This window comes from Mixophyes fleayi, chromosome 4 (assembly GCF_038048845.1).
Source record: "Mixophyes fleayi isolate aMixFle1 chromosome 4, aMixFle1.hap1, whole genome shotgun sequence".
NCBI lineage: Eukaryota > Metazoa > Chordata > Amphibia > Anura > Limnodynastidae > Mixophyes > Mixophyes fleayi.
Window position 1 is genome coordinate 337,576,020 of NC_134405.1, and position 12,441 is coordinate 337,588,460.

A 12,441-nucleotide genomic window follows, 5' to 3' on the forward strand; every position below is an offset into this window, starting at 1 on the left:
TACACAGCATCACATGACCTCATAGTCACAATATTCATTCACAAATCTGTATAAATTACTACAAGAGTAATTACTGTCTAAAGAAAGAAAAGGGAAAGTTTAACAATATTACATAACATAAACCACACTTTTAGTGGATATGTTCTTCTTTGTTGACATTAATGTTCTTTAATAATATGGGCAGCACGGTGGCATAGTGGTTAGCACTTCTGCCTTCCATCACTGGGGTCATGAGTTCAATTCTCGACCATGGCCTTATCTGTAAAGGAGTTTGTATGTTCTCCCCATGTTTGCAAGGGTTTGAGTGGGTTTGCTCCGGTTTCATCCCACACTCCAACAAAAACATACTGGTAGGTTAATTGGCTGCTAACAAATTGACCCTAGTCTGTATGTGTGTGTGTGTTAGGGAATTTAGACTGTAAGCCCCAATGGGTCAGGGACTGATGTGAGTTATCTGTACAGTATGATGTGAGATACAGTATGATGTGAGTTATCTGTACAGTGTGCTGCTGAATTAGTGGCGCTATATAAATAAATGATGATGATGATAATAAATAAATGTAATAGACCCATCTGATCGATTCTCTAAATACAACCCTGCGTCTATTAGGGTTGTGCACCGGCCACTTTTAGTGTTTTGTGTTTTGGGTTCTGATTAGCTTGAGGTTTTGGGTTCTGATTTGTTTCGCCAAAACACCTAACGAAAGGTTTTGTTTCTGATTTAGGGTTTTGGGTTCTGATTTATTTTTAAAAAAGCGTAAAAAGGGTTAAAATCAAGTTTTTGGTTTATTTTTCACTCCTACGCTATTATTAACCTCAATAACATTCAATAACAATCATTTCCACAAATTTCCAGTCTATTCGGAACACCTCACACCTCACAATATTGATTTTAGGTTCAATATTTGATTTTTTGGTACAGCAGCAACAGTGAACGTATTTTGAAATAGCAGTACCTATTTTTTTGTACAGCAGCGACAGTGAATGTAGTTTAATATCTGATACGCATCTATGTGGACTGCGTAGTGGAGTGGCCCCAGTACCCAATTTGGTACTGGGGCCACAATATATCACCCTCAACTGGTCTGAATTCCACTGCACATATGGCTGCTCCTACATCCTCTGCAGCATATAGAGGGTGTAGTTCGAGCGCGTCACTACCTCTTGTTTTTGACGACCATGGTACAGAGCATTCATCATTGAGATCCCATCAAGTATGTCAAAGACAGACAGCGTCGAAGTGTTATTTGTTGACTTTGTGAACAAAAAAACTGTCCCTGTTGCAAATCTTCGTGCAATGAAGAGTGACTTTTTCATTTAAAGGCTCAAGCTTTCAAGTGTAGTGTTTATAACATCATTACACCAACAGGTAAAAATCCTTTTAATTGGGATAATGGAGCCACAAAGGAAATTGCACATATGTAATGCTGGCACAATGTTACTGGCGTTGTCTGACACCACAAATCCCCAGGAGAGTCTAAGTGGGTTAAGCCACTGAGAGATTATTTCCCTCAGTTTCTGGACTGATGCACCACTGGACTCAGCAAGGACAGAGCACTGGACTGATGCACCACTGGACTCAGCAAGGACAGAGCACTGGACTGATGCACCACTGGACTCAGCAAGGACAGAGCACTGGACTGATGCACCACTGGACTCAGCAAGGACTTTTTTGATTTTTTTTTTTATATTATTTTAAAAGGATTTTTGTAGAATTTTTTTTATTTTTTTATTTTTATGGAAGAATTTTTAATACTTTTGAAATAAATATGCACTTAGCAGAACAAAGCACAGGACAAAACGCACCGCTGGACTCAGCAAGCACAGAGCACTGGACTGATGCACCACTGGACTCAGGAAGGACAGAGCACTGGACTGATGCACCACTGGACTCAGCAAGGACAGAGCACTGGACTGATGCACCACTGGACTCAGCAAGGACTTTTTTGATTTTTTTTTATATTTTTTTAAAAGGATTTTTGTAGAATTTTTCTTTTTTTTTTCTTTTTATGGAAGAATTTTTAATACTTTTAAAATAAATATGCACTTAGCAGAACAAAGCACAGGACAAAAGCACCGCTGGACTCAGCAAGAACAGAGCACTGGACTGATGCAGCACTGGACTCAGCAGGACAGAGCACTGGCCAAAGCACCACTGGACTCAGCAGGACAGAGCACAGGACAAAAGCACTACTGGACTCAGCAGGACAGAGCACTGGCAAAAGCACCACTGGACTCAGCAGGACAGAGCACAGCACAGCACAGCACGAGAAATAGCAGGACAGAGGACCACCTAACACACCCTCCCTCTTCCCTGGTCAATGCCCGAGTGAAGATGGCGGCGGCAAGCGGGGAATTTAAAGGTTCCGAGTATCGCGAGATCCGACAGCGGGATTATGACTCAATATTTGCGGTGGAGCTGTCATGACGTCACACGTCATGACGGCTCTGTGGGCCGGGCCGCGCCGCACTTCAGGTTTGCAGCCGCGCAATGTAACGTCAGAACGATATGCGTGTAGGACTGGATCAGAGGGCACACAGATTCACAGAGGCTGCAGAGGCTTTTGAGTGAGTATTTTTTTTTTTCACAGGGAAAATGGGTGCAAGGAGGGGGAAGAGAATGTCTGCACGGGGGGAGAGGTCAGGACCCGATAATGTCTGAATGGGGGGGGGGGAGAGCACAGAACCCGATAATCTCTGCAGGGGGGGGGGAGAGAGGACAGAACCTGATAATCTCTGCAGGGGGGGGGGGAGAGAGGACAGGACCCGATAATCTCTGCAGGGGGGGGAGAGGACAGAACCTGATAATCTCTGCAGGGGGGGGGGGTAGGGCCATCTTAACAACATTATGGACCCCCGGGCAAAGCAGTGCACAGGGGGCCCTACCTTGCACTGCCTTCTTCTCTCTTATTCTGTGTCTTCTGCTTCTTTGAATCCTTCTTTGATCCATCGTGACTCCTCCCTACTGCGCTCCTCAATGAAAATGTCGGGTGTGACATCATCACGTCCGACATTCAGTGCAAGCGCAGCACGGAGGAGGGGAACAGGGAGGGAGCCAGATCACCACCTGACCTGACCGCAAAAGGTAAGTTTGGTGTTTTTTTTGCAAGAATTTTTTTTTTTTCAGGATTTAATTAAGAGTCCTGTCTACAGGGCCCCCTTGTCCGTGGGGCCCCTGGGCAACTGCCCATCGTGCCCAGTGGAAAAGATGGCCCTGGGGGGGAGAGGACAGGACCCAATAATGTGTGAAGGGGGGGGAGTGGGGCTGAAAATGTCTGCAGGGGGGGAGAGGGGATGAAGATGTCTGCAGGGGTGGGGGGGGAGTGGCGCTGAAAATGTCTGCAGGAGGGGGAGAGGATCCAATAATGTGTGAAGGAGGGGAGAAGTGGGGCTTAAAATGTCTGCAGGTGGGGAGAGGGGATGAAGATGTCTGCAGGGGTGGGGGGGGGGAGTGGGGCTGAAAAAGCCTACAGGGTTAATGAAATGTCTGCAGGAGTGGGGGGGTGGGAGTGGGTCTGAAAATGCCTACAGGGTTAATGAAATGTCTTTGGTTAGGGTTAGGGTGGGGCTGAAAATGTCTGAAGGGGGGAGAGAGGGGCTGAAAATGTCTGCAGGGCTGGGGTGGGGGTAAGTGGGGCTGAAAATGCCTACAGGGTTAATGAAATGTCTGCAGGGGTGTGGGGGGGGGGGAGATGAAAATGTCTGCAGGGGTGGGGGGGGGGGGAGTGGGGCTGAAAATGTCTGCAGGGTTAATGAAATGTCTTGGGTGGTATTTAAAAAATATAGCAGTTTTGGGAGACATGATATCTTTTGTGTTGCAGTTACATGGCTGTTCAACTATCACTATTCACTATCAAATGTTCAGATATTACTTGTATATGCCTGTACAATGGGGTGGTGTTATCTGGCCATAATGGAGTGGGGTTTTTTTTTAATTTAAGAGCCTAATCATTCTGGGTTTGTTAACATTTTGTAATATAATACATTTTTTGCATTTTCAGTACAGGACTCCAAATTTCCCAAAGCCAGCGAGAAGACAACAAAGCAGCAAGAGAGAAGAGCAAGAACAGGTAAGAGACAACGGCGCAATTAATCTAAATTGAATGCTGGAGAATATTTTGGAATATTTATATTTAGGAGTATTCCTATACATTGGGGGGGGGGGGGGGGGGGGGGTAGGCGCTGTTGGTATATTTGCCTACGGTGACCGGAACCCTTAATCAGGCTCTGGGTTTACTGTAGTCGTTTTATGTTGTCTCACGCAGTCAGAACAGTACGCTTTTGTAAATGAAGCAAACTGCTTGGTACTTGTTAATCTGTGACTGTGCTCAAAACATTTTCAGAATAGGTTTGGTTAGTTCGTGTCCAACTACATGTATCTGACAGTTCTTTCGATTGTTTTTCAAATGTGTTACCCATTTCTGCTGAGGATGGTTATTTTTTTCTTTTTACTTTTCTTGTGTCCCATTGATGTGTCCGTATTAGTCTCTGCAATGAAATGTCTTTTTATTATCCGTTATTTTATGATTTTGTTGTGACTGTGTATTCATTTATAATATTAAATGAATTTAATGTTTTATACGTATCCCTGAATGTCTAATTGGCCATCTGTATGTATATGTTTTTTTTTTATAATCTATTATATGTTTTTTATTAATCATCTTCCGCGCAGTTTGCTTCACCTTTTTTGTTCTATGTGTTGCAAATTCAGATGCTCTGGATTATTTGGATATATATCATTTTAGCTATTGTCTTCACTTATCAGCCAGTTTTTATTTGGTAAACTCGATTTCTAAATATTTTGTGTACATTTTTTTTTGGTTGGATCTGTTTCAATTCTGGTTTCTCTGGTGGATGGCTAAATTGAACAGAGGCAGTTTTTTAGTGGATGGGCTGACCGAATGGATTAGAGTGTTAAAATGTATTCTAAAAAAATAGTTATTTAAATTCCTAATATGTTGACAAATCTCATTTAGTCTTGTATTAGTAGTTAATTTATGTAATGTTTGTTACATTTTAGGCTTATTGGTCAGGACAAGTTAAAGTGGTGTATTCTCTTCTTTGTTGAGGTTTTGTAAGCTTTGATTGGATTTTTACTCTTTCATGTATCTTTGGATAAGTTTAAGGAATGAGTGTTGCAAGGAAAGTCTCTTAGTATTTTATAATATTTTCTGCCATCTGCTCACAGTTAAGGTCAGGGCCCCGGAATAAGCTGCAGCATTGTAAATCCTTAGTCTCAGCCCCATGAAAGATGGGGACCCAGGGCACATACCCTTGTGACCCCCTTAATCTGGCTCTGTATATCCCACACAAAGGAATATCATTTTAGCATGTTGGTACAAAAGTAGACTCGCTGATGCACTTAACTTGTGTTCATGAAGGAATCCCCCATCAGCGAAGAGGAGGGACACCATTATCCCAGAGTCGGACAGCAGTCAATATACCTTTCATAAGGCACAGCATAGCATTGAGTGGAGGCATTGGACTGAAAGTTGATCAAAAATAGAAGCGCATCTAACAAAATTAGTGGCCTTTGCTCCTTTGTCAGGTGAGATATATATCTATACTGAAATCTCACAATTTACACAATTCATTGGTTAATTTATCAAGGATATTAATAATAAACCCCTAATTGTCTCCCTTGAGGGGGTTTTTGTACCCTGTTGGAAGAAAGTATGGACTCCAAACCAAAACGAAAAGGTGGAGCTGAAAAAATCAGGGAGAAGAAAAAGAAGACTCTTGAAGCTGATGCTGAAAAATGCGTTAAAATAACTGATATGTTCAGTCGTCATCAACAAGGTCACACTATTCATGGGAAAACATCCACGGAAGAAAATGTTTCAGAAATGCAAATTGATCAAGAAAGTGAAACTCAGTTAGGTATTCCAGAATCCCCAAGCACCAGTCAACAGAAGGAACAGTCAGTTATATCTGTGTGTGAGCACCAAATTGCTGCACTAGCGTATGATCTAGTACCCGAACAAGATGTCAGCGTTGTCATGAAGGAATCCTTGTCAGAACAAGAGGGTGAAGAAAGGCAAAATTTATTTGAAACCAGTAGCTCGCCATGGCGCAGCAAACATGCAAGGACAATATAAAGGCTTCTCTACATGGTTGTCAACCGAATCACCACACCAAGTTCATGTCTGGTGTTATGCGCATGTACTGAATTTAGTACTGGCAGATACCACAATGGGAGTTGTTGAAAGTGCATCGTTATTTGCTTTAATTAATGATGTTGCAGTATTTATTCGGGACTCTTTTCAACGCATGAATACATGGCTAAGTGTCAGTCAGGACCCTCACCAACGAAGACTCTCTGTGATTGGTGAAACTCGCTGGTGGTCTAAAGATGCAGCACTTAGAAAAGTATTTGGATCATTTTCAAAACCTGATTCTGCTTTGTACATTGACCTTGTTGTCACATTGGCAGAGATTAAAGAGCACCCAAGATCTAGAGCTGAAGGGCTCCTAAAAGCAAGAACATTCCTGGAATCTCTTCTAAAATACGAGACCATTCTCACAGCTCAAATTTTTCTTTGCATATTTGAATTGACAACACCATTGTCAAAATATCTACAAACAAGTGGTTTGGACATATTAAAAGCATGGTGTCTGGGACACAGGAAAATCTTAGAAAACTTGTAAGAGATTTTGATGGGGTTAAGAACACTGCAGATAATTTTGTAATGTGGGCAAATGACAAGCTGCAAGATCTTGAAGACTGTGACCGTGAAGTACAGACCACCCTACCTCAAAAAAGGTTAAGGAAGAAAAAAAAACATGACTGGTGAGTCTGCTCAAGACGAAGTTATATGTGATGCTATTACAGCATATAAAATCCAAGTACACAATGTGATCCTTGACATAATCACCGAGAGCATAAATCGACATTTTCTCGCCAGTGGATCACTGTACGCTGATTATGCTTGCCTGGACCCTAGGAACTTTTCCATCATAAGAGAACAAGGACTTCAGATGCGAGCAATGGAAGATTTAAGTAAAGTGTTAATCAAATTTGATGAAAACGCCACAGCTGAAAATTTGCGCTGTGAATTAACTAATCTAGCTTTGCACTGGGAAAAATTAAAGACATCAGCGCTAGAAGAATATACTGTTAGAGTGGCAACAGAAATCCCTGCAGAAGAGTGAAGAAGGTGGTGACATAGAAATGGAGCTGGTGAATAAGCCATGTGCGACATGTAAGAACTGTGCCATTTGTTGCTATCAAATTCTACGGCGATACAATTTATTAGCAGATGCCTATAATGTGATTGGCCTGGCCTACAAATTCATACTGACTCTATCATTCACACAAGTTGCTTGTGAGAGAAGCTTCTCCACCTTGAGGTTTATCAAGAATCGACTGAGGAATACTGTATCCCAGGACCATTTGGATTCTTTCATGCTGATGGCTACAGAAAAAGACATTCTCATGAGTCTTGATGTGGACGGCATAATCGTCAGAGTTGCAGAAAGGAGTGAAGTCCTGCGAAGTCAACTCATTCCTTAAAAGCTCCCCATGCACAGAGTTTTTGCAGGGATCTTAGGGGTTAGCTCTTATATGGGGGGGGAAATCACAAGGTTAAAAATGAGCTTCAGTTATATGTAAAGGATACAACATTTATATCACTCCTCGCCCACACTGGAGAGATCAGAAGCAATAACTATACTGCTATATGATTCAATACAATGTTGTATCCTTTAGATATTGCTTAAACTTATTCTTAACATGTGATTTCCAAAAAAATCTCTTTGGATTATTTTAAGACTTGAAGGTAATTTCAGTCTGTTAAATATACCGAATAAAAGTTACAGCAAAGGTGACAGCAGTCATAAAGGATGTGGGGAGTTAAGTAGCAGAGCCTCTTGTACCTGGTGGAAGGGGTCATGATGGAGGACCTGCTGACTTTTGGTTTGTTTACATTGTAGTAAATAGGTAGTTTCATGCAGTTATGTGCAATATTTATGTTTTACTTGTTATTTAAAATACTTATGCTATTTAAAATACTTACGTTTTATGCTGTGGCTTATAGTATGTTATGATTCAATAAATTACTATGGCCATTACGTCTCAAAACAATTACTGTCTTATATGGTTCAGGGGGAAGTAGCATGGAAACATTATACATTGTATTTTAACTATATATTTTAAAAGATTATGGTTTGGTGCATTTTTACAGTGCTGCAGGTGATTTGCACAACAAGGGAATTGATCAGGGTGGGCAGAAGACAAAGTGTGATACACAAGTTTGTGCTGATGCTTCATGTTGGACTGCACCAGCAACGCCACTTTAGGCTACAACAGTATAGTGCATCGAGCCCACAGCAGGTGGCCTGTGTGCTTTAAATGCCAGGGCTGATTTTTGGTCCCAGTCCGGCCCTGCCCACAGCCTTCAAATCTTTAGAAGCTCCTTGAAAACCCATCTCTTTATTAGAGGTGACCTTATTCCTGATAACACTATTCACACTAATGCACCCTCACAGCCGTCCCAATCTCCACTCTGAGCCACACTCGCTCCTCTTGTTTCAGCTGTGTCCTCTTCCACTTACAGTGTCAGCTCTCTAAAGAGCAGGGTCGTCCCCACCCTTTGTTTTCATGTCTGCATTTATTTTGTCTACCTTGTATGTCCCTGTTTTATGTATGTCCTGTTTTCCCTACTGTACAGCGCTGCGGAGCACTGTGGCCCCTTACAAATCTACGGTAATAATATTACACAGTGTGGTAGAAGAAGAGCAGATTGTACAACGAACAACATTATAATAGTGAGAATATAATAATTATACATGGTGAGCCAGACAGATATGAGCTTAATACAACTCAGCAATGAGGCATGCTGGGAGTTGTAGTCCAAGTCACCTTGTATTATGTAAGAAACACAGTCTTGGACTAGACCTCCCAGGAGGTGGAGCTATATAGAGATAATACATTCACCCCCTACATCCATTACAGTCAATAGAAGCAAGTGTAGCACTGACTACAGTAATAGGGCATACACTGATTGACAGTTACTTCAGCCAATCACAGCTATCAGTAAATCAGAGATGGGGAACGCCCACATACATGTATATTTATATATTTATAATGAAAGTTTCTAACACACCAACAAGGGAACAAATCCAGACACACTGGTCACCTGGTTACACAGGAGGAGGGGCTCAGCTGTAGCTCCACCCACTGCTTCTTTCTATTGGATAAATGTTCCACCAATCAGCTTCCCCTCTCTGTTAAGTCACCAGTCTCTGGGCAGATTTCTTATCATTTCTCCCATTTCCTGACTCCCCCAGATATCTTTATACAACCATCCATTTCCCATAATGCAGCATGAAGGGGCTCAGTGAAGGTGGCAGTGACGGTGTGTAAGTGTCTGATCGGGTCACACAGAGAATAAAAGGACATCTGTCCAGCCTCATAGTCCAGATATATCCTCAGTCTATCACAGGGAATATTGTCAGGTAACTGGATCTCTTTCCAGTCATGCTTCACTGAATACTGATTATACTCCCTACACAAACACCATGACTTTTTATTATCTCCAATGTCTGACTCATCTCCTCTCCTGTCTATACTGGGATAACACATCCCTACCTTCCATATCTCGGATTTACTAACATCCACTTCCCAGTAATGTCGCCCTGAGGAAAATCCCCTGGTGCTTATTACCTGAAAATACTGAAATCTCTCTGGTGTTTCTGGACGGTTCTGGTCTATATCTGAGCAGGATGCAGTTTTCCTGTCACCTGATATATGTATATCATTGGCAGCTGTGTTTACATCCAGTAATATGTCTGTAGCTTCCTGCACATAGATCCATACATTTATACCTGTTATTATATCAGATAATCCTGTGTGTAATTTCCCTGAGATGAGACCCACATCCAGATCTCCTATACCATGGACCTGGTCATCATATCTCTCTCTGTCCTCAGTATCACACAAGTCACCTGTGTCTGGTTCCTGTAAGACAGTCACTGGATCAGACATGTTACACAGCTCCTCAATGTGCCGCATCTTCCTGGACACCTCGTCCTTCTTTATTTCCAGCTGCTGAATCAGATCAGAGACTGAGAATGAAACGCTCTCTTCCTGCCTGGAGATCTCACTCAGGACTCTCTTCTCTACGTCTTCCAGCTGTCTCCTGATGTCTCTAAACAGGGAAGTGACTGTCTCTGTTATACCAGCTGCTTTTTCCTGATCTTCTATCCTGCGCTCCTCCAGTCTCTGGACTCTTTTCTCAGTCTCCTCTCTCTTTGTGGTCAGTTTCTGGAGAACACTTCTCAGTTTCTCCTTCTTCTTCTCAGAGGCCTCATCCATCATCTCCACACAGTGTCCACGATGTTCTCCAGCCAAACTGCAGGACACACAAATACAGGCAGCATCCTCCGTGCAGTAATATTTCAAGAGCTCCTTATGGACGGAGCATTTTCTGTTCCCCAGGGAAGTGGTGGGATCAGATAAGACGTGTTCTGCTGACTTGCTGTGTACTCTCAGGTGATTATCACACAGAGAAGCTTCACACAACAGACAGGATTTAGCAGCAGGTACAGGAGAGTGAATACAGTAAGTGCAGAAGATCCCAGTCTCCTCCTGATCTGGCCGAGTAGACAGGAAACTCCCCACTATGTTACACAGAGTTATGTTCCTCTGCAGTGCAGGACGCTCCTGACACTCTGCTCTGCATTCAGGACAGGTATAAACTCCAGACCCCTCCTGTGTATCCAGCACACGATCAATACAGACCCGGCAGAAGTTGTGTCCACATCTCAGTGTTACAGGATCTGTATAAATGTTCAGGCAGATGGAACAGTCCAGCTCCTGTCTCAGATCAGCAGACGCCATCGCTGACAGCAGAAGAGAGAAATGAAAGTGAAAATCTCTGACACTCAGACACCAGTGGGATCACATTCTCCACACAGGGTGAGGCTGAGCTTGTCACTCACGTTAAGGGCCTCATTTAGAGTCGGACGCATTTTACACTGAAATCATAAGTGTAAATTGCATCCCGTAATTTACACAGTATTTAGAGTGACACGGATCTTTAGATCCATGCGACTTAGAATACTACACAAATTGAACGCACACCTCTTTATGTGCCTTATGGGTCTTCGTGCAAGTGTATCATGCACAGCAGTCTGAAAAGCAGATAATTAAATTTTAAAAAAAATTAAGAAAAAAAAATTGTTATTTTCTCCCCCGAACAGCACAGGGATTGGCTATGCTGATTGGGAGGGGGTGCACACCTTTTTTTTAATTTCATTTTTTATTTTGTTTTTCAATATATCAAAGTCTCTTGCACCAGTTGAAAGCACCCGCAAAACATATGTCTCCTAGAGACCTATTTGCTGTTGCTTTCAATTGTTAATATCATGCAAAGAGAGTGAACACGCCTTTCCATTGCTAGGCTCGCCCACTAGCTCCACCGTTCCAACTCTCTAAGCGCAGAGAGATGCAACAGAGAAATCTGCCTCTGTCCCAGTGCAAACTGAGATGAATCTTTGGCCAAAAGTTCTTGCGTCTGACTCTAAATGAGGCCCTATATCTATTGGCTCAGTTATACTAAGGGACACAGCATTTTTTTTGTTTGATACCTGATAATTGACGGTCTGATCACCAACTCACAGAACAAGATGACGGAGGTCTTCACCTTTAACAGCCACCTTTCCCTTAGAGCTTTAAATGCTCACCGGTACTCGGATGTCCCCAGGACTTAACTTCAGGCATAGTGCGAGTTGGTAATACAGGCCCATAGCGGCAGGCCAGGAGGCTGAATAGAAGGCAGCGGATTGTCAGACAGTAGCCGAGGTCAAGGGTCACAAGCAAGCAGATTAGTCAGTAAACACGCCAAGGGTCAGGGTCACAGGCAAAGTAGCAGACTCCAAGGTATAGGCCAAAGGGTCAGGGTCACGGGCAAACAGGCAGAGTCCAAAGTCCAGGCAGGGGTCATACACAGAAAATCCAACAGGCAGAGTATCCACAGAGATTGCCGTCCGACCGCTGCCCTAGCAACGGTGGGGCTGGAACCGGAAATGAAGTCCCGGTCGTCAAGGAGACGGCCGGGACGCAGGGCAGAACAGAGAGCCGTGGCGGCTTTGGACACCGCCGCGGCTCGTAATAGTACTCCCGCCTTGAGGAGGGGTTAAGAAACCCTGACACCCTGGCTTCCTAGGAAAATGTTTGAAGAATTGCTGGACAAGCTTTTTAGCATGAAGACGTCTTTGTGGAACCTAGGACCGTTCTTCCAAACCGTGATTTTTCCACTGAACCAGAAAGTGGATCTGACCCTGAACTCTCTTAAAGTCAAGAATTTTTTGGATAACATACTTTCGAGCTTCATTCAAATTTGGTACTCGAGTACTTGAAGGCTGCAGATGCTGAGACTGGTCCGGGCACAGGACAGGCTTGAGAAGAGAACAGTGAAAGGTGTTAGGGATCCTCAATGA

The 12,441-nt window shown here is 43.1% G+C and overlaps 1 protein-coding gene across 1 annotated transcript; it reads right to left on the reverse strand.

The window, feature by feature from the left end:
- Positions 1-9,259: 9,259 nt before the first annotated feature.
- LOC142153203 (E3 ubiquitin/ISG15 ligase TRIM25-like) lies at positions 9,260-10,864 on the reverse strand. Its single transcript, XM_075210564.1, has one exon. It carries the CDS (start codon positions 10,838-10,840, stop codon positions 9,260-9,262), a length of 1,581 nt encoding a protein of 526 aa, XP_075066665.1. The 5' UTR covers positions 10,841-10,864.
- Positions 10,865-12,441: the final 1,577 nt, after the last annotated feature.